Genomic DNA, 20,274 nt, shown 5'->3' with positions numbered 1-20,274 from the left:
CCCAGGTGGCCAGGGCCAAGGGACGGACACTTCAGGTTACAGACTTTAGGGTGGTTTTCTATGTTGGAGTCAAAGATGAAGAGACTCCCAAGCAGGCATTTCAGAGGAGGCTCAGGGGTATCCAGTGATGGGGTTGAACCAGGAGTCGGCCCTGGGGAGGCAGAGGTCTCATGTGGATTCTCCATCTTCCTCCAGGTCGTCATTTCTACAAACTCATTCTGGTGTCTCAATGTCTGCACAACAGCCCACAATGGTGAGGTCCCTGGCCTTCCATTTGCTCCACCTGCCTGTCTGCCTTGCCTTGGTCCAGCTGCTCACGCTGTGCTCAGGTAAGGACCATCTGCATTTATGTACCTGGAGCAGTTACCTATATGCCTTGGACTCCTCCCCACACCTGGGAGGCCCATCCACACTGTACACCTGTCAGAACTGAGTCCCTGTCTAGGTGTTTCTTACCTCACCCTCCCTACCTGGGACACCCCCTTACCCTCTGGCCTCCAGCTTCCTCTGATGGAGTACCCCCTTTCTGCTGACCAGCTCAGTTTGCTGTGATTGGACCCCCTGAGCCCATCCTGGCCATGGTGGGTGAAGTCGCTGAGCTGCCCTGTCACCTGTTCCCGAAGATGAGCGCTGAGACCATGGAGCTGACGTGGCTGCGATCCGGCCTCAGGCAGGTGGTGCGTGCATATGCAGACGGCAAGGAAGGAACAGAGATAGCAGAGTATCGAGGGAGAACATCGATTTTAAGAGAGGACATTGCTGAGGGGAAGGCTGCTCTGCAGATTCACAAGGTCAGAGTCTCTGACACTGGAACCTACCAGTGTTATTTCCAAGATGCCAAGTTCTATCAAAAAGCCCTGGTGGAGCTGAAGGTTGCAGGTGAGCCTGAGGCTGTTCTGAGCTCCTTCTTCTGTGGGGCCTGGGGACACAGGCTCCTGGCCCACCTCACAGACCTCTGCCTACACCCCAGCAGCTGCCTCCCTCCTCTACCTCTGCTTCTCTGGGCCCTTGACAGACACAGGATTTCCTGCAGGAAGGGCTCCTCCTGAACCAAGTGAAGACGTCCCTCCTGCAGCCACCAGGGTCTCAGCAGGGATGTGGGGTTGGGGCAGGAAGGCTGAGAAAACCTCCCCTCAGTGGGGGGCGCACAGTTGAGTGGGGCCAGCTGTGTTCCAGGCAGTGTACCGGGGCCCCCCAGGTGCTCGCTGCTGTGGGTCCCGGGAGGCTGAGCAGCAGGGACATCACCTGTGCTGCCATTTCCATCAACCAAAGGCTCAAAGATCACACCTGCAATTGAACAAGTTGTGTTTAGTACTAGTTGCAGTGAGGAGAACACACAATGTGGAAACATGGGGTGTCCCCATGAGGGGGTGTCAGGGAGACGTGGTGTAACTTTGGGCTGATAGGGGACTAGGGGAGGGTTTATGGAAGGAGGGCTTTGCTCTGGATCAGATGCTGTCAGGAGGGTGTGGGGTGGAACTGATCACTCACACCTAGGACAGGGGATGATTGCTGGTTGCTGTGGTCTGGACACTGTTCATGTGTTATTCTGTGTTCAGACCTGATGACTGAGTGGTCTTGTTTTGTCCTGACCCATCACAGGGACAAAGCATCCTTGTTTGCTGCTGTTGCATTACATTGTTCATGTCCAACATCATTTCTCTTTCTCAGGGCAGAGCCCTGCCTTGCACAGGAAGGAAGGAAGGTGGGGGTGGGAGGTCCTAGCTTTCTCCCTGTAGGGCCTTCTCAGCCAGCTTCAGTCCCTTCCTGAGACCACAGCTCCTCTTAAGAAATCCCTCTCTACAGGACTGGGTTCTTCCAAGTCTCCAAAAGGCTTCCTCCAACCCCCTGACCCCCTTGGGTTAAGAGTTTAGGGACTGGTGGTAACAGTTCACTGTTCCGGGCCCTGGGTCAGCTCTCTCCCATGTAGTCTTTCCCCTTCCACAACCACAAAATAAAAACTCCCTGAGTCCAAAGACCTGAAAAAGAGGCTGTAAACTCTAGATTAATGATATCAAGAGTTCACCACGGTGACTCTCATACCAGGAACAGCGTGGGCTGCAGCAATACAACATGGATATCCTCCCCACCACCTGGCAAAGCCTAAAGCTCACACAGGACAGGCAGGATAGATAGGGGACGGGGGCATGACCTGCCCAGATAAGGAGGAATGACTTACATGCCTGGGGCGGGTGAGGGCCAGTTCCAAGAACCAGCACTGGCAGGGGGAGGGTACAGGTGTCTCTGAGGGGATCTACAGGAAGCAGTCTCTGTTCTGGCCCAGATGCAGCTGGATCTAGCTCAAGGTTTCACCAGGGTCAGGCAGTGGGCACATCATGGAACAGTCTCTCCTGCACAGCACACGTGGCAAACAGCTCCTTAGTGAACCCTGCCTACGTGATCTACTGGAGTGAGCCCCCATTCCTGATGGGACCCTCACCAACACAGAGGCCTCCCCATGACTCAGGCTCACTCTTCCTTCCCCAGCCCTGGGCTCTGATCTTCACCTTGAAATGAAGGGCTATGAGGATGGAGGGATTCGTGTGGAGTGCACGTCTGCAGGCTGGTATCCACAGCCCCACGTAGAGTGGAGAGGTGAAGGGGGAGAGAGCTTGCCCGCCATGGCAGCGCCTGGGGCTGTAGATGGAGAAGGTCTGTATGCAGTCACATCATCTGTGATCCTGAAAGGTGGCTCTGGGAAGGGGGTCTCCTGTGTCGTCAGAAATCCCCTGCTCAACCAGGAGAAGACAGCCAGGGTCTCCATTGCAGGTGAGTGCCTGGCCCCACACGGTGTTCAGCTGTGTCCAGTGGGAGAAGGAGGCCTGAGTGTCTGCTGCTGACCTGGGTCTGTGCAGCGAACATAAGGCTCAGAGCAGGCACCTGGGTGCCCTTTGCCCCTTGAAGCTGTTGATGTCACAGACATTTTCTGAGCATCCCTGCTGCCTCCACCTGGGACAGGCGATGGGGATGGGCAAATGGTAACTGTCAGCAAACACATGACAAAGTGGGGAAAGTATGTGCAGACACGTCCTGGAGAAAGGGCTGAGCTCCTGAAAACATGGAACAGCTCAGTACAGAAATGAATGGTTCCCAGAAGGAAATACCTCGGGGAAGGATGTCCAGTCTCACTGAGCAGGGAGACGTCTCCACCTGTGAGATGGGCAGCAAACAAACCATGTAGTTGGAAACACTGATGGCAGGACTGTGGGGAGACAGCCACTCTTATACTTTTGTTGCTATAATTTGGTATATTCTTGTATAAATTGATGCAGCTTATATTGGGGGTCAATAGAACAATCTTAATCCAAACTATTTATTTATTGATCCAAAATCCCTGTTCTAGGAATTTATCTGATAGATCAGCTCAGGGTTGTGTGAAATAACTGATGGACAAAGTTATTTCTTTTTTAAAAATACATTTTTATTGATTTCAGAGGGGAAGGGAGAGGGAGAGAAAGAGAGGAACATCAATGATGTGAGGGAATCATCGCCTGCCACCTGCACACCCCACACTGGGGACCAAACCTACAATCCAGGCATGTGCCTTTGACCGGAATCAAACCTGGGACCCTTCAGTGCAGAGGCCAATGCTCTATCCACTGAGCAAAACCAGCCAGGGCACAAAGTTATTTCTTAGAGCATCAGTTGTGATAACAAAAATCAGAGACAGTTCAAATGCCACCCATGGGGGCTCCTGTGCAGTGGAGGCTGCCCTGTGGGAGGAAACACGAACGTGCTCTCATTGCTAGAGGGAGAGGTCCCCAGGACCCACAATGCACTGTGAAAACGAGCTGCGGAGCAGCTTGCATAGTTGCCGCCTGTGGTGTAAGCGAGAAAAAAAATATGTATATATGTTTAAGAGGTTCCTATACAGGCAATATTATTATTTCAATGTAATGCATTTTTTTCTCTTATTGTCTAAAGTTTTACATATGTCTCCTTTTTCCCCGATTCGACCCCCCCAACCCCCCAGCCATTCCCATCCTGGCAAGCCCCCACCGCCCCAGTGTCTGTGTCCATTGGTTATGCTAATATGCATGCATACAAGTCCTTTGGCTGCTCTCTAACCCCCCACCTCCCCTGCTATTCGTCTCTGGATCTATTTTTCATCAAATTATGTTGATCATTACATTCCACATGTGAGTGAGATCATGTGATATTTATCTTTCTCTGCCTGGCTTATTTCACTTAACATAATGCTCTCCAGTTCCTTTCATGATGTTGCAAATGGTAAAAGTTTATTCTTTTTTATAGTATTCCATCGTGTAGATGTACCACAGTTTTTAATCCACTCATCTGCTAATGGGCACTTAGACTGTTTCCAAATCTTAGCTATTGTAAAGTGTGCTGCTATGAACATAGTGGAACATATCCTTTCTGATTGGTGTTTCTGGTTTCTTGGGATATAGTCCTAGAAGCGGGATTACTGAGTCCAATGGGAGTTTCATTTTTAACTTTTTGAGGAAATTCAATACTGTTCTCCACAGTGGCTGCACCAGTCTGCATTCCCACCAGCAGTGCACAAGGGTTCCTTTTTTTCCACATCCTTGCCAGCACTTGTCATTTGTTGATTTTTTGATGATAGCCATTCTGACAGGTGTGAGATGGTACCTCATTGTTGTTTTGATTTGCATTTCTCGGATGATTAGTGACTTTGCCCATGTTTTCATATGTCTCTCGGCCTTCTGTATGTCTTCTTTCAAAAAGTGACTACTTAGGTTTTTTGCCCATTTTTTTTTATTGTATTGTTTATCTTTCTTCTGTTAAGTTGTATGAGTTCTCTATAAATTTTGGAGATTAAACCCTTGTCTGAAATAGCATTCGCAAATATGTTCTCCCATGCAGTGGGCTTTCTTCTTGTTTTGTTGATGGTTTCTTTTGCAGTGCAGAAGCTTTCTATTTTGATGTAATCCCATTCGTTTATTTTCTCCTTAGTCTCCATTGCCCTAGGTACAGGGGTGGGCAAACTTTTTGACTCGAGGGCCACAATGGGTTCTTAAACTGGACCGGAGGGCCGGAACAAAAGCATGGATGGAGTGTTTGTGTGAACTAATATAAATTCAAAGTAAACATCATTACAGAAAAGGGTACGGTCTTCTTTTTTTTTTTTTAGTTTTATTCATTTCAAATGGGCCGGATCTGTCCCACGGGCTGTAGTTTGCCCACCCCTGCCCTAGGAGCTGTGTCAGTAAAGATACTGCTACGACATATGTCTGCTACTTTGCTGCGTATGGAATCTTGTAGGATTTTTATAGTTTCCCATCTCATATTTAAGTCCTTTAGCCATTTTGAGTTTGTTTTTGTGTATGGTATAAGTTGGTGATCTAGTTTCATTTTTTTGCATAAATCTGACCAAATTTCCCAGCACCATTTATTGAAGATACTGTTTTGACTCCATTGTATGCTCTTGCCTCCTTTTTCAAATATTAATTGAGCATAATGGCTTGGGTCAGTTTCTGGGTTCTCTGTTCTCTTCCATTGGTCTATATGTCTGTTTTTGTGCCAGTACCAGGAAGTTTTGAGAACTGTGGCTTGGTAATATAGCTTGACATCTGGTATTGTGATCCCTCCAACTTTGTTCTTCTTTCTCAGGATTGATATGGGTATTCGGGGTCTTTTTTTTATTCCGGATGAAATGTTGGAGAATTTGTTCTAGATCTTTGAAATATGCCATTGGTATTTTATTTTATTTTATTTTATTTTAAATTAAATCTTTATTGTTCAGATTATTATAGTTGTTCCTCTTTTCCCCCCCATAGCTCCTCTCCACCCGGTTCCCACCCCACCCTCCGTCCTCACCACCCCCCCCCCCACTGTCCTCATCCATAGGTGCACAATTTTTGTCCAGTCTCTTCCCGCATCCCCCACACCCCTTCCCCCCCCAGGAATAGTCAGTCCACTCCCCTTCTATGCCCCTGATTCTATTAAAATCACCAGTTTATTCTGTTCATCAGATTATTTATTCACTTGATTTTTAGATTCACTTGTTGATAGATTGTATTTGTTGTTCATAATTTGTATCTTTACCTTTTTCTTCTTCTTCCTCTTCTTAAAGGATACCTTTCAGCATTTCATATAATACTGGTTTAGTGGTGATGAACTCCTTTAGCTTTTCCTTATCTGTGAAGCTCTTTATCTGACCTTCCGTTCTGAATGATAGCTTTGCTGGATAAAGTAATCTTGGTTGTAGGTTCTTGGTATTCATCACTTTGAATATTTCTTGCCACTCCCTTCTGGCCTGCAAAGTTTCTGTTGAGAAATCAGCTGACAGTCGTATGGGTACTCCCTTGTAGGTAACTGAGTTTCTTTCTCTTGCTTCTTTTAAGATTCTCTCTTTGTCTTTTGCTCTTGGCATTTTAATTATGATGTGTCTTGGTGTGGTCCTCTTTGGATTCCTTTTGTTTGGGGTTCTCTGCGCTTCCTGGACTTGGAAGTCTATTTCTTTCACCAGGTAGGGAAAGTTTCCTGTCATTATTTCTTCAAATAGGTTTTCAATATCTTACTCTCTCTCTTCTTCTGGCACCCCTATAATTCGGATGTTGGTACACTTGAAGCTGTCCCAGAGGCTCCTTACACTATCTTCGTATTTTTGGATTCTTTTTTCATTTTGCTTTTCCAGTTGGGTGTTTTTTGCTTTTTCGTATTTCAAATCTTTGACTTGATACTTGCGATCCTCTAGTCTGCTGTTGGGAGTCTGTACAATATTCTTTATTTCAGTCAGTGTATGCTTAATTTCTAGTTGGTCCTTTATCACAACCTCGAGGGTCTCACTAGATTTCTTGAGGGTCTCATTAAGTTTATCGGCGGTTTCTAGAAAATTCTTGAAAAACCTTAAAAGTGTGGTTTTGAACTCTATATCCAGTAGTTTGCTTTCCTCCATTTCTGTCATTTGTGTCCTGTTTCTTTGTCTCCACATTTTTTTTTATGCTTTGCTGTGTTGATAGAGTGTCTTTCTGTCCTAGGTGTCCTATAGGGCCCAGTGGCTCAGCCTCCCCAATTACCTGAGGTAGACACTCTTGGTGCACCCCCTTGTGGGCTTTGTGCACGGTCTTGTTGTAGTTAAGCCTTGATTGTTGTAGGTAACACTGGGAGGGATTGACCTCCAGGCCAATTGGCTGTGAGAATCAGCTGTATCTGCAGTGGGAGAACTTCTGTGCTGGAGACACCCCTCCTGGGCAGGACTTGCTTCAATGGGGCTTTGGTGCTCACTGAGTCTGCCCCCTGAGTGTGTCCTTTATGGATCCGAGGAGCTGCAATCTGGATGGTCCCACTCTGACCACTGGGCACATTGGCTCCTGGATCTCTAAGGAGGTGCTAATCTAGCCTCTGCCTGAGGCTATCCAGCAGGAGCCAGCTGTGAAGCAATGCAAGTTGCCGTGGGGTCTTGGTCCAGCTGCAGTTTGTTAGGTAATTATCAGATTGCAAAGGGCCAGGCTTTTCATATGCAAAAGCCTCCATGCATGGCTTGGGCGGGGCGGGGTCCCAGGAAATCAACAGGGCAGAGGGAGCAGTTATGGCTGCTCTCAGTCCTGCCCTCAGAGGTCCCGCTTCTCAGTGTCCTGGCAATCGCAGCAAGCACTTCCTAGAGAAAGCTGCCCTGGAGTTCCGACCAATGCTAGACAGTCCAGTTTCTCCCGTAAGAGTCTGGGTCCCCAGAGACTCGCCAGGAACTGGAACTCAGAGCTTGAGACTCCCTCCCCATTGAAAAAGACAACCATGTCCTCAGCCGCCAGCCATCTCTGCATGCGCCTCCGTACCTCTGTATTTTACTTCCGCACCGCACCTCCTCTGAGTCTTGGTGTGCTTTTCTCTTTCCTTCTAGTTGTAGAATTTCCACTCAGCCAGCCTACCTGTGGTTCTGGATGATGTCTGTTCCGTCTTTTAGTTGTATTTTTGAAGTGGTTGTGCGAGGCAGCAATCTCTGGTGTTTACCTATCCTGCCATCTTGGTTTCTCTGAGGTCCCACAGTTCACACCATCAGCCACATCCTCACACTGCGCCGTTGGTATTTTAATGGGGATTGCATTGAATCTGTAGATTGCTTTGGGTAGTATGGACATGTTAATGATGTTGATTCTACCAATCCATGAACATGGTATGTTCTTCCATTTGTTGATGTCTTCCTGTATCTCTTTTTTTCAATGTCCTGTAGTTTTCTGAGTACAGGTGTTTTACCTCCTTATTTAAGTTTATTCCTAGGTATCTTAAATTTTTTTGGTGTGATGGTAAATGGTATTGCTTTTTTTTTGTTTCTCTTTCTGTGAGTTCATTATTGGTGTATAAACAGGCCATAGATTTCTGGGTGTTATTTTTGTATCCTGCCACATTGCTGAATTCATTTATTAGGTGTAGTAGTGTTTTGATAGAGTCTTTTGGGTTTTCTATGTACAGTATTATATCATCTGTAAATAAAGACAGTTTTGTGTCTTCTTTTCCAATTTGGATATCTTTTATTTCCTCTTGTCTGATCGCTATGGCTAGCACTTCCAGTGCTATATCGAACAGGAATGGTGAAAGTGGGCATCCCTGTCTTGTTCCTGTTCTTAAGGAAAATGAGTTTGGTTTTTGCCCATTGAGTATGAGGTTGGCTCTAGGTTTGTCATAGAAGGCTTTTATTATGTTGAGGTATGATCCCTTTATTCACACTTTGTTGAGAGTTTTAATCAAGAATGGGTGTTGGGTTTTGTCAAATGCTTTTTCTGCATCGATTGATTTGATTATGTGATTTTTGTCTATCAATTTGTTTATGTGATGTATCACATTAATTGATTTGCAGATATTATACCATCCTTGTATCCCTGGAATAAATCCCACTTGGTCATAGTGTATGATCGTTCTAATGTAATGCTGGATCTGCTTTGCTAGAATTTTGTTGAAGATTTTAGTATCTATGTTCATCAAGGATATTGGCCTGTAGTTCTTTTTTGTGTGTGTGGTGTTCTTATCTGGTTTTGAAATTAGGATAGTGCTGGCTTCATAGAAAGACCTTAGAAGTGTTTCTTCCTCTTGACTTTTTTGGAATAGTTTGAGGAGGATAGGTTTTAGTTCTTCTTTGAATGCTTGGTAGAACTCCCCTATAAAGCCGTCTGGATCAGGGCTTTTGTTTGCTGTAATATTTCTGATTAGTGCTTCAATTTCTTCAGTGGTTCTCAGCCTATTCAGGTTTTTTTATTCTTCCTGATTGAGATTTGGAAGCTTGTATTTTTCTAAAAACATGTCCGTTTCATCTAGGTTGTCCATTTTGTTGGAATAGAGTTGTTCATTGTATTTTTTCATAATCCTTTGTATTTCTGTGAGTTCGGTTGTTATTTTACTTCTTCCATTTCTGATTTTGTTTATATTTGGATCCTCTCTCTTTGCTTTTTCATGAGCCTGGCTAGAGGTTCATCAATCTTGTTAATCCTTTTAAAGAACCACCTCTTGGTTTTGTTGATCTTTTGTATTGTGTGTTTTTGTTCTCTATGTCGTTTATTTCCACTTTGATCTTTATTATTTCCTTCCTTCTGCTTAGGCTGGGCTTTCCTTGTTGCTCTCTTTCTAACTCTTTGAGTTGTAGGGTTAGATAATTTATTACCATTTTTTCTTGTTTTTGTTTGTTTGTTTATATTTTAATTTTATTTTTTAATTGTTTTATTTCTTAAAGTATTATAAAGAGTATTACATATGTCTCCTTTTTCCCCCCGCCCTTAACAATCCCCTGGCCTCCCTTACCCCCCAGTGTCTTATGTCCATTGGTTATGCTTATATGCATGCATACAAGTCCTTCGGTTGATCTCTTACCCTCCCCCTCCCACCCCCAAACCCTCCCCGGTCTTCCCGCTGTAGTTTGACAGTCTGTTCGAGGCTGCTCTGCCTCTGTATCTATTTTTGTTCATAAGTTCATAATGGTCTTTATTATCCATAAATGAGTGAGATCATGTGGTGTTTTTCCTTCATTGGCTTATTTCACTTAGCATAATGCTCTCCAGTTCCATCCATCCTGTTGCAAATGGTAAGAATTCCTTCTTTTTTACAGCAGCATAGTATTCCATCGTGTAGATGTACCACAGTTTTCTAATCCATTCATCCACTGATGGGCACTTAGGCTGTTTCTAGATCTTAGCTATGGTGAATTGTGCTGCTATGAACATAGGGGTACATGTATCCTTTCTGATTGATGTTTCTGTTTTCTTGGGATATATTCCTAGAAGTAGGATCACGGGGTCAAATGGGAGTTCCATATTTAGTTTTTTGAGGAAACTCCATACTGTCTTCCATAGTGGCTGCACCAGTCTGCATTCCCACCAGCAGTGCACGAGGATTCCTTTTTCTCCACATCCTCTCCAGCACTTGTCGTTTGTTGATTTGTTGATGATAGCCATTCTGATAGGTGTAAGATGGAACCTCGTTGTTGTTTTGATTTGCATTTCTCAGATGATTAGTGACTTTGAGCATGTTTTCATATGTCTCTTGGCTTTCTGAATGTCCTCTTTAGAAAGGTGTCTATTTAAGTCCTTTGCCCATTTTTTGATTGGATTGTTTACCTTCCTTTTGTTAAGTTGAATGAGTTCCCTATAAATGTTGGAGATTAAACCCTTATCGGTGATAACATTGGCAAATATGTTCTCTGATGCAGTGGGCTTTCTCATTGTTTTTTCTTGTTTTTTGAGGTAGGCCTGTAGAACTATGAACTTCCCTCTCAAGACTGCTTTGACTGTCCCATAGATTTTGGATTGTTGTGTTTTCATTGTCGTTTGTTGCCATGATGCTTTTTATTTTTCTTTGGTCTTTTTGGTAACCCAATCATTGTTTACTAGCATGCTATTTAGCCTCAAGGTGTTTGATTTTTTTCATTGTTTTTATTGTAGTTGATTTCTAATTTGATACCATAGTGATCTGAGAAGATGCTTGATATGATTTCTATCCTCTTGAATTGAAGAGCCTTTACCTGTGCCCCAATATGTGATCTATCATTGAAAGTGACCCGTGTGCACTTGAGAAGAATGTATATTCTGTGGCTTTGGGGTGAAATGTTCTGAAGATGTCAATTAATTCCATCTCATCTAGTGAGTCATTTAGGATTGATGTTTCTTTGCTGATTTTTGTTTAGAGGATTTATCCAGTGGTGTTAGTGGGGTATTAAAGTCCCTTACTATGACTGTATTGCTGTCAATCTCTCCCTTGATATCTTCCAGAAGTGTTGTTTTTTTTTTAAATGTATTTGTGTACTCCTGTATTGGGTGCATATATGTTTACCACAGTTATATCTTTTTGTTGAATTGGTCCCGTTAGTATTTTGAAGTAGCCTTCCTTATCTCTTGTTATGGCCTTCACTCTGAGGTCTAATTTGTCAGATATCAGTATTGTTACCCCAGCTTTTTTTTTTTTTTTTTTTGCATTTCCATTTGCCTGAAAAACCTTTTTCCATTCCTTTACCATCAGTCTGTGTGAGTCCTTTGTTCTGAGGTGCGTCTCCTGTAGACAGCAGATATATGGGCCATGTTTTCTTATCAATTCAGCTACCCTATGTCTTTGATTGGGGCATTTAATCCATTTACATTTAAAGATAATATTGATAGATGTTTGTTGCCATTTTATTCTTTATGCCTGTGCTCCTTATTCCCTTCATATTTATTCTTTTGACAGCAGACCCTTTAGCATTTCTTGCATTGCTGGTTTGGTGGTAATAAACTCCCTTAGTTCTTTTTTGTCTGTGACACTCCTGATTTCACTTTCAACTTTGATTGATAGCCTTGCTGGGTGTAGTGTTCTTGGATTCAGACCCTTGCTTTGCATGACTTTGTATATTCATTCCATACCCTTCTGGCCCGATGTGTTTCTGTTGAGGAATCAGCTGATAGTCTGATGGGAGATCCATTGTAGGTAACTTTCTGTGTCTCTCTGGCAGCTTTTAAGATTCTTACTTTGTCCTTAGTGTTTGCCATTTTAATAATAATGTGTCTTGGCTTTGGTTTTTTGGGGTTCATTTTGTTTAGGACTCTGTGAGCTTCTTGTATTTGTTTGAGTTTTTCTTCCCAATATCAGGGAAGTTTTCTGTCATTATATCTTCAAACAGGTTTTCTAATCATTGCTGAGTTTCCTCTTCTTCTGACACCCCTCCGATGCAGATGTTGTTTTGTTTCGTGTTGTCCCAAAGTTCCCTTAGGCTTTCCTCCTGTTTTTTAAGTTTTTTTGTTTTTTTTCCAGTTGCTGCTCTGCTTGGGTAGTTTTTCCTACCTTGTCTTCTAGCTCACTGATGCTGTTCTCTCCTCCTTCTAGTCTACTGTTGATGCTTTCTATTGTGTTCTCTATTGCAGCTAAGTCATTCTTCATTTCTTCTTGGTTCTTCATTTCCTCTTGATTCTTACACATATTGTTGAATTTAGAATTTTTCTTCCATCCTTCTCAGCATACCTATGACCATTGCTCTGAATTCTTTTTCTGACAAATTGCTAGCCTCATTTCATTTACTTCATTTCCCAGTGATTCTTTCTTTTCTTTTGTATGGGGGCTGTTTCTTTATCTCCCTGTGTTCGCTCCTCTCAGGTTATCTGGTTATGTAGTTCTCTCTATCCTGCGTTGACTTAAAGGCACAAAATACAACACGACAAGACACAACACACAGGGCACCAAACACAAATGGATTCACGATACCAATAACCCCAAGTAAAGGTGACCACCAGAGAAAAGAGAATTAGGGGAGAGAAAAGAGTGCAAAAATCATATTGAGAAAAGGAAAAAATATGAGAGGAAAAAAAGAATAAAGAAGAAGGGGAAAGATATATGTATAAGGAGAGAAAACTCCAAAAAACTAACAACTTATCCAAAAATGCAAACAACAAACACCCAAACAACAAACACCCATATGAACCTGAAGAGGCAGAGCTTATTTCTCTCTCTAGGTGAATCCTGGATGCAGGTGGATGGGACCTCCCCACCCCAGGCCACCCACCCACCGTGTGAGTCCCCTCTCCATCCATGGATTACCTCACCAGCTGTGTTTAATTCTCAAGTTTTGGGTGGGTGTTATTTGATGTCGGTGTTCCTTCCAGCTGCTCTGTGAGGACATGCAGGACCCACCCGTGTATTCGGCCGCCACCTTGGACAAACTTTTTAGGTGCCCCTGATTGGGAAGGCTGGAGTCCTGGTGTTCGTGGGTTGGCAGCTGAGGCAGCTGGTCCCTGGGCATTGTGGTTTTAGGGTCCCTGGAGGTATCCAAGGTCTCCCCAGTTGAAGGTAAGGCTGTGCTTCAGATCTCAGCTGCTCTCTCCTTCAAGATGGTGTGGTCTCTGTCGCAGAGCCGCTGCTCCAGGAGAGATTTCAGCAGCAGTAGAGGCTGTCCGGCCAGGGGAGCCTCGTCCGCCTTTCCCCGACAGTCCTGTAGAATATAGCTGTTCCTCACTCACACATACAGACACTTCTCTCACATTCACACTCTCCTTGCGCTCTCTCACTCACAGACTATCTTACAGCCTGCCGTCCCGTCGGCCACCATCTTGGGTCTCAAAGATATTTATGTTTTTATTTATTTTTATTTTTTCAAACTTTTTCGACATAAATTTTATTTGTTTTACTCTTGGTTGGAGACATGACATTGGGTTTATATGTCCCTTCAGGCCCTTGCAGGGGCGCCTCCCCTCCCACTTGTTTGCTTGCTAGTGGGAGGGTCATTGTACCCAGTTTCCCATGGTTTGGAATTTGCTGATTCCATCTTGAGGTGTTATTTAACTTACTGCTCTCAATATTTATATTTTTATTTTTTTCTCCATTTTTAAAAATTCTTTATTAGTTAAGGTATTACAAATGTGTCCTCGTCCCCCCCATTAAACCTTCCCCCCCCCCCCGATATTTATGTTTTTAAAATGAATAAACTCTCGCATGGCACTGACGTCATGTCTGGGACTTTAGAGCATTAACCTCATGCTCTGCCGATGAGGACACTGAGGACAGAAGGGCTAAGTCACTGGTTCAAGGTCACCCTCCAACCCCAAAGGTCACCTCTGAGTCAGCAGGTTAAGCCGCTGATGAGACGCTGATACACGGGGGAGGGGAGGAGAGGAGACGCCAATGACTGTACATTATATTCTAACTGTTCCCATGTGAGAGCCAGACATTCGGACACTAGTCTGTGTGACGGGAGAGTTCTGGGCACTTTGGGAAGAGCAATGTCGCTTCCCCTCCCGGAGTCCCCGCCCCTTCGGGCGAGCAGCTGAGGCTTTCCCTCCGCAGGCCCCTTCTTCTCCAATGCACAGCCCTGGCAGGTGGCCGTGGGGGTGACCCTTCTGGCTCTGCTGGGGCTCCTGGTTGGGGCAGTGTTCTCATGGCGTGGACAGCAGAAGAGAATCCGGGCCTTTAGCCAGGAGAAGGAGAGCGAGAGAGCTGAGAAAGAAGCAGCGCTGGCGGAGAAGCAGCAGGAGCAAAGCGCGAAAGGTGAGGCCTGGCTGCAGGTGGGGGGACCTCCGCGCCCCAGGCCGCCCACCCACAGCGCGGGTCCCCCCTCCGGCCCCATGACAGCACCTTCTCTTTCTGCTTATTTCCAGAGACGCTTCAGGAGGAGCTCAGTAAGTCCTGATCCCCCACCATGCGGGTTCTGGGGTCCCTGGTTACCTGCTCACCAACCCCACCCTTTTCCCCTGCAGGGTGGAGGATGAAGCAGCAGTACCTGGCGCGTGAGTACCTGGACCTACATCTGAGACTCTGCTGGGACCTGTCCAGCCCCTTCCTCACCCCTGACCGCCCAGGGGAAGGAATGAGGACGCTGATGCGGGAGGTCGGCAGGGTTTCCTCCCTGGAGAAAGGGGTCAGGCTCTCTCCACCAGGCGGCTCACACCCGGATGTCCAGGGAACCCCAGCAAGGAGAGGGGAGATGGATTCATGATGTGAGTCCTCCCTCCCTGACTGCTGTACAGAATCTATAGGCTGCTGAGAGGAAACCAGAAGGAGAGAAAACATTCTCTTCCCAGGAGGAGGGGCTGGTGACAGTTGTCCCAGATTTATCATAACTGCTGAAAAGTAGTGTCTGAAATTTTCTCATTAAGCCGCCCAATTCTTTTTGGAAATTGGCAGGAAATCATGCATATTGAGGAGGATGGGTTCTAGCACACGTATGCATACATGTATGCACACGGCAAGCCTATGCCAGGTACAGGAGGATGACAGTCACCTCATATGTCAGGGGCATGTGATCCATGACCCAGTGGGTGCCTGGCCCATGGATAGCACCACACCCTGTGTATAGGAGGTTCCTCCTTCTCACTTAAAGGAAGGTTCTCATTGCCACACCCCACTGGCCAGCATCACTGCAATGATGGGTCATTATTAAGTAACATCAGGGGGACTTTCACACCAGCCCTGTGATGCTGAGGCCGATCTGACCACAGAGCCGGCTCCTCAGTGACTGAGTGGCTCATGGGAGGGACACAGGGGGGACATGCTGGACACAGGGATGGTTCTCAGGTTGGCATGTGAGAGACAGATGGCACAGGTGTCATCACGCTACTCGGAATGATGTGCATTTAACACTTATGAATTGCTTATTTCTGGAATTTTCCATGTAATATTTTCCATCTGTGGGTGACAGAGGGTAACTGAAACTTCAGAAAGTGAAACGATGGTTACAGGTGACTGCTGTACAGACACGTACAGGACAGACCTGCAGGTGCAGCTGGGAAAGCCCCACTCGGTGCCTGCAGGTCACTAGGTGCAGGTGACTTTAAAGAGGAGGGGGGAGCAGGGAACTGAACGGGCAGAGGGACAGGGAGGTGGGGGGTCAAAAGGAAGCGAGAGGAAAGGACTCAGAAATGACAGTGGAGGTGACCCTGCCTGTCTTCCTTTGCAGGGGGGAGGTCTCAGGCCTATGCTGGTGAGTGACTCTGCTCTCTGGTTCCTGTACTTGTGTACAAAGCCCTTCAACCCTTTCTGTGCTGGTGAGGGGTCATCAGACCCTGCTCAGAGCTCATGTTCTGTGGACGACCACCCTGCTTCTCTGGACACCCAGAGAGGACCTCCCAGCTCCAGCATCCCCTCACCTGCTGCCACACACACCCACACCTGGGCACAGCCTGGCCCCGTCACCCACAGCCCCATGTGATGGAGGGAAGCCCAACATTCTGAGAGCTTTTATGCCTCCTCCTCAGAGCTTTGGAGGAAGGACACTAGATATTGGTGGGAAGGAGAGGGAAGAGGCTCAGTGAGGAGAATGTTGGGGGGAGAACAGAAATGATGACCTTTCCTTGCCTTTGTCTGCTTCCTTTCAGAGTGGAAGATGGCCCTTTACCAACCTGGTGAGTGAATGACTGTGTGTTCCCTGGGACAACAACAGAGGGGCCTGGCTCCCTTTTTCTTCTCCAGCTCTTGACTGGGGGACATCTGGGTGGGTGGCATGAGGTCCCCACAGTGTACCCATCTGCTGCTAAGAGTGCCAGGGACAGCTGCTGCCCTGGGCTGTGGGGAAAGGAGGAGGCATGAGGGGTGGAGCTGGAGGAAGAGGCTGGAGGGAGAGGAAGGAGGTGACCTGACCCAGCTGCTGTCCCTCCTGCCCTGAGCCTCCTCAAGGTGTGCCATGTCTCTGCATCCCTTTGAGGTGATGGTGGTCATTCCTACTATGTGAGGGTGGAGGTGAGACTAGATGTGATGATGAGTGTGTGTTGGTCAAAACTCCACGAGGGAAGCCATGGCCAGTTCATGATGGGTGTGTGTCTGATGGCAATGGCCACAGTCAAGAGAAGGTTCTTAAGACGTAAAAGTGATGTAGGCGACTCCTTAGATTATAACAGACTGTATTATAGAGTCATTTACTCACAGGGGTGTGGGGTGGGAGCGGACAGACTACGTGTCATTCTTCACAGACTACAAACCACTAACAGACCTGTTACAGTACTTGTTTTACCGACAACTCGGGTACTAATGGTTGTCAGGACAGAGGGACAAAGAGTGTGGCAGCACCAGCCATACCTCCTGGGGGTCTTGTGGTGGAAGGTTCTTTATAATCGATACCATCACATTTGGTATTGACCTCCTTGTCATGTCGTTCTAGTGTTACTAACAGAACTGTTTATGGCTACATTTTAAGGACCATACATAACCATCACCCTGAAGGCTTTGGTGTGCCTGCTAAGGACAGGGGGGTTGGTGAAAGGTCACGGCATGAAAAGATGAAGGAAATCCGGACACAGAGATGGAATTGGGTTGATTCAGCCACATCTGCCCAATGATTACAGAGGGTTTAGGGAAGGACCTACCTCCAGAGGCAGGGGTGGCATTAAGGGAAACCACAAGGAAGAGCAGGGCCCCAGGCTCACAGCAGTGGGAGCTGTTACCACCCCCCCCCCCCAGACCCAAGGCAGAGGGACAGGGAGCAGTCACTGGAGCCCTGAGGAGGCTGTGGCTCAGGGAGAGGCTGCCTGAGAGGAGGCGTGCTCTGTTAGTGCATCTTCATCACAGGAAGTGGGGAAGTCGGGGTTGTGCCTCTCTTTCCTTCCCTCTAGTCTTCAACCAGTACCTGCCCTTGGCCAAAGCCAGCAGGTGACCAGAGGCAAGAGAGCCCAGTGATACTGCCCATGGAGGACAATTCCTGGGGAAAGAGGGAGGGGCAGGTGGGGAGTGAGGATCACATAGACCCCAGCATGGCTCCAGCACAGCAGGGAGCTGGTCCCTATGATCACACCAGATGCTTGCTCCATGCATGGCCCTGGGCTAAATACAGCTCACATTCTGTTTTATTCTACCCTGAAGATGAGTATTTTTATTCCCATTTTACAGATATCACATTGAGACTTGGGACATTAAATAGCGTGTGTGTTTGTGTGTGTGTGTGTGAAAAGAGTCCGTGCAGAAAAGGAAGTTGTCCATCTCAGGTGGGTAGAGCAAGGGCTGGAAATGGAATCCATGTGACTATGGGGCACAGTTGGGCACAGTCATTCTGGGGAGGAAACAGGAGGAAGATAGAAGGAAGGTGGCCACTTGAGATGGCAGGTTAAGCAGAGCGCAGCCCTCCTCACCCTCCGTTCCTCACTGAACAGCAGGCCCTGTGGTTCATCTTGGCTTTGCTGAGGGTCACACTTAGGGCAGCTGGGACCCCAGGCTCTGGGCTCAGGTCTCACCAACCAGACCCAAGCCTTGGAGCCTGAGGCTCTCAGATCCCAAAACCATGGCTGACCCAACACCATTGGGACTCTCTGCAGCGGACGTGATTTTGGATCCCGACACCGCGCACCCCAACCTCCTCATTTCTGAGGACCAAAGGAGACTATCCTGGGCAGGAATAAGGAAGAGCCTGCCAGACAACCCCAAGAGATTTCATTATCGGTCCTGTGTGCTGGGCCGTGAGAGCTTCACATCAGGGAGACATTTCTGGGAGGTGGAGGTGGGAGATAGGAAACAGTGGAATTTAGGGGTGTGTAGGGAGAATGTGGAGAGAAAACTTCCTGTTAAAATAACACCCCAGAATGGATTCTGGACAATAGCACTGTTGGATGGGCATGACTTCCAGGCGCGAACCGATCCCTGGAGCAAACTCACAATTGTCAAACCTCCTAAAAGAGTGGGGGTTTTCCTGGACTATGAGAGCGGGGAGGTCTCCTTCTATGATGCCATCAATGGATCATACATTCACACCTTCTCAGAGGCTTCCTTCTCTGGGCCTCTGTGTCCTCTTTTCAGGATTTTGTCAGAGGAGTCCACTGCCTTGAGCATTTGCCCAGCACAAGAAGGAGTGGGGAGTTCCCTTATGTCTCACCCACTGCCTGACCCTTCCCTGGAGACCCCAGTGGCCTCAGGTTCAGCTGATGGCATTGAGGACCCTCAGGCGGAAGAAAGTCCTTTGCTTCCCCCTTCCCAGCCCTGAGGTGAGGGCCTCCTAAACAGTAAAACATCACAGCAGGAACATACTGAAAACTCACTTTAGTGAATGAAGCACTTTCTGAGTTATCTTTCAACTTTTCCACATGAGAGATAAGGACACCAAGGTGCAGGAAGTTAACTTTCCAAAAGTGACTCATCTCCCTTTCTGCAACCATAGCTCACATTAACAGGTAATATAGAAGGTGGTGGGTGCTGGGCTAAATGCTTCAGGTGAATCTCACTCCCCAATCCTCACAACACCCCTGTGAGGTGGCCTCATTGAAAGTGTGGAAAGGGAGGCAGGGCCCAGGGAAGTGACATATAATTCATGCAGAAACTAGTGCTGCTGGGAGGAGTTTGACCTCTGACCCTCCCTCTACCTCCAGTCTGTTCCTTTGCAGCCAGTTGTTCTTGTTGGGCAGGGTCACGGGCAGCCTGAGGTTCCCTTCCCAGGGCACCAGGGAGAAGGTCATTGTACGTGACTCTGAAGGCCACACCCCACCTGGTTCCTTCAAGGGGGGCTGTCAACCATGGTCCTCTGCTCCACTGCCTGGCTGTCCATGATGACATCCACAGAATGAACTCACAGTGACCACATCACCCAGGGCTGAGAAGGGACTAGAGGCCAAACTCCTAACCAGCTTGTGACCTGTGATCATGAAGCTGAACCAACCCTCCAGCTTCATCCCTAAAGCTCATGTGTGAGGCATGAATTTGGGGGAAGGGAGCCAGGTGAACTGCAGTGGAAGTTTTATCACACTGTAGCCCCATCTCTGGGAAAGGGACACTCCACGCTGAGCATGTGTTCATGTTCCCGAAGGTTCCTGTAACTGCTGGGTCCTGGGAAAGGCCACTCCATCACCATCACTGTGATTGTTCAGCACTGTGTCCCCTCCACCCGACAGGTGGTGGTCAGGTTACATTTGTTAAATAAATTGGTTAATGGTCTTCACTCTGCAAATGAGCTTCTTCAGGATTTTCACCCCTACAGTTTACTCACCACATTTTCACAAAATCCTTATTGTATCAGCTCTGTAAGCTGCTGTAATAAAAACCACAAATTTCATGACCTAATGCATCACAGATTCCTTACTGCACATGTCTGTAGGTGGGAAGCCCAGCGTGGCTCTGGCCGGGCTGACATCCAGGTGTGTGCAGGCTGGCTCCTTTCTGGAGGGTCCAGGGAACGGTCTGTTTCTTGCTAATTCTGATTGTTGGCAGAACTGAGTTTCCTGCAGTGGTGGGACCCAGGTTGCCATTCCTTCCTGGCTCAGGAGAAGCTGGGGACACTCCAGGCTGGGAGCATCCGGAGTTGTTTTCCCAGGAGGCAGATGTGAGGGAACAATTCAGGTGAAGGGAATGGGGACCAGAGACCAGGCCCGGAGTCACTGCTAGTGGGGCTGTTGCTCCTGTGCAAACTGGTGTCAAAATTAGTCAGAAGGTAGTGGAGGCTCC

At 47.0% G+C, this 20,274-nt stretch overlaps 1 protein-coding gene across 1 annotated transcript; it reads left to right on the top strand.

Annotated features, from left to right (window-relative positions):
- Positions 1-250: 250 nt before the first annotated feature.
- Positions 251-19,884, top strand: LOC308533889 (butyrophilin subfamily 3 member A3-like; the record flags this gene model as incomplete). The annotated part of the gene is made up of 9 exons (XM_081112083.1): positions 251-329; positions 538-879; positions 2,488-2,769; positions 14,209-14,409; positions 14,520-14,540; positions 14,619-14,648; positions 15,818-15,841; positions 16,236-16,262; positions 18,162-19,884. 9 exons carry the CDS (start codon positions 251-253, stop codon positions 18,821-18,823), a joined length of 1,668 nt encoding a protein of 555 aa, XP_080968209.1. The 3' UTR covers positions 18,824-19,884.
- Positions 19,885-20,274: the final 390 nt, after the last annotated feature.

This window comes from Myotis nattereri (assembly GCF_964212035.1).
Source record: "Myotis nattereri genome assembly, chromosome: 18".
NCBI lineage: Eukaryota > Metazoa > Chordata > Mammalia > Chiroptera > Vespertilionidae > Myotis > Myotis nattereri.
This window is presented reverse-complemented; position numbering and strand designations above follow the sequence as displayed.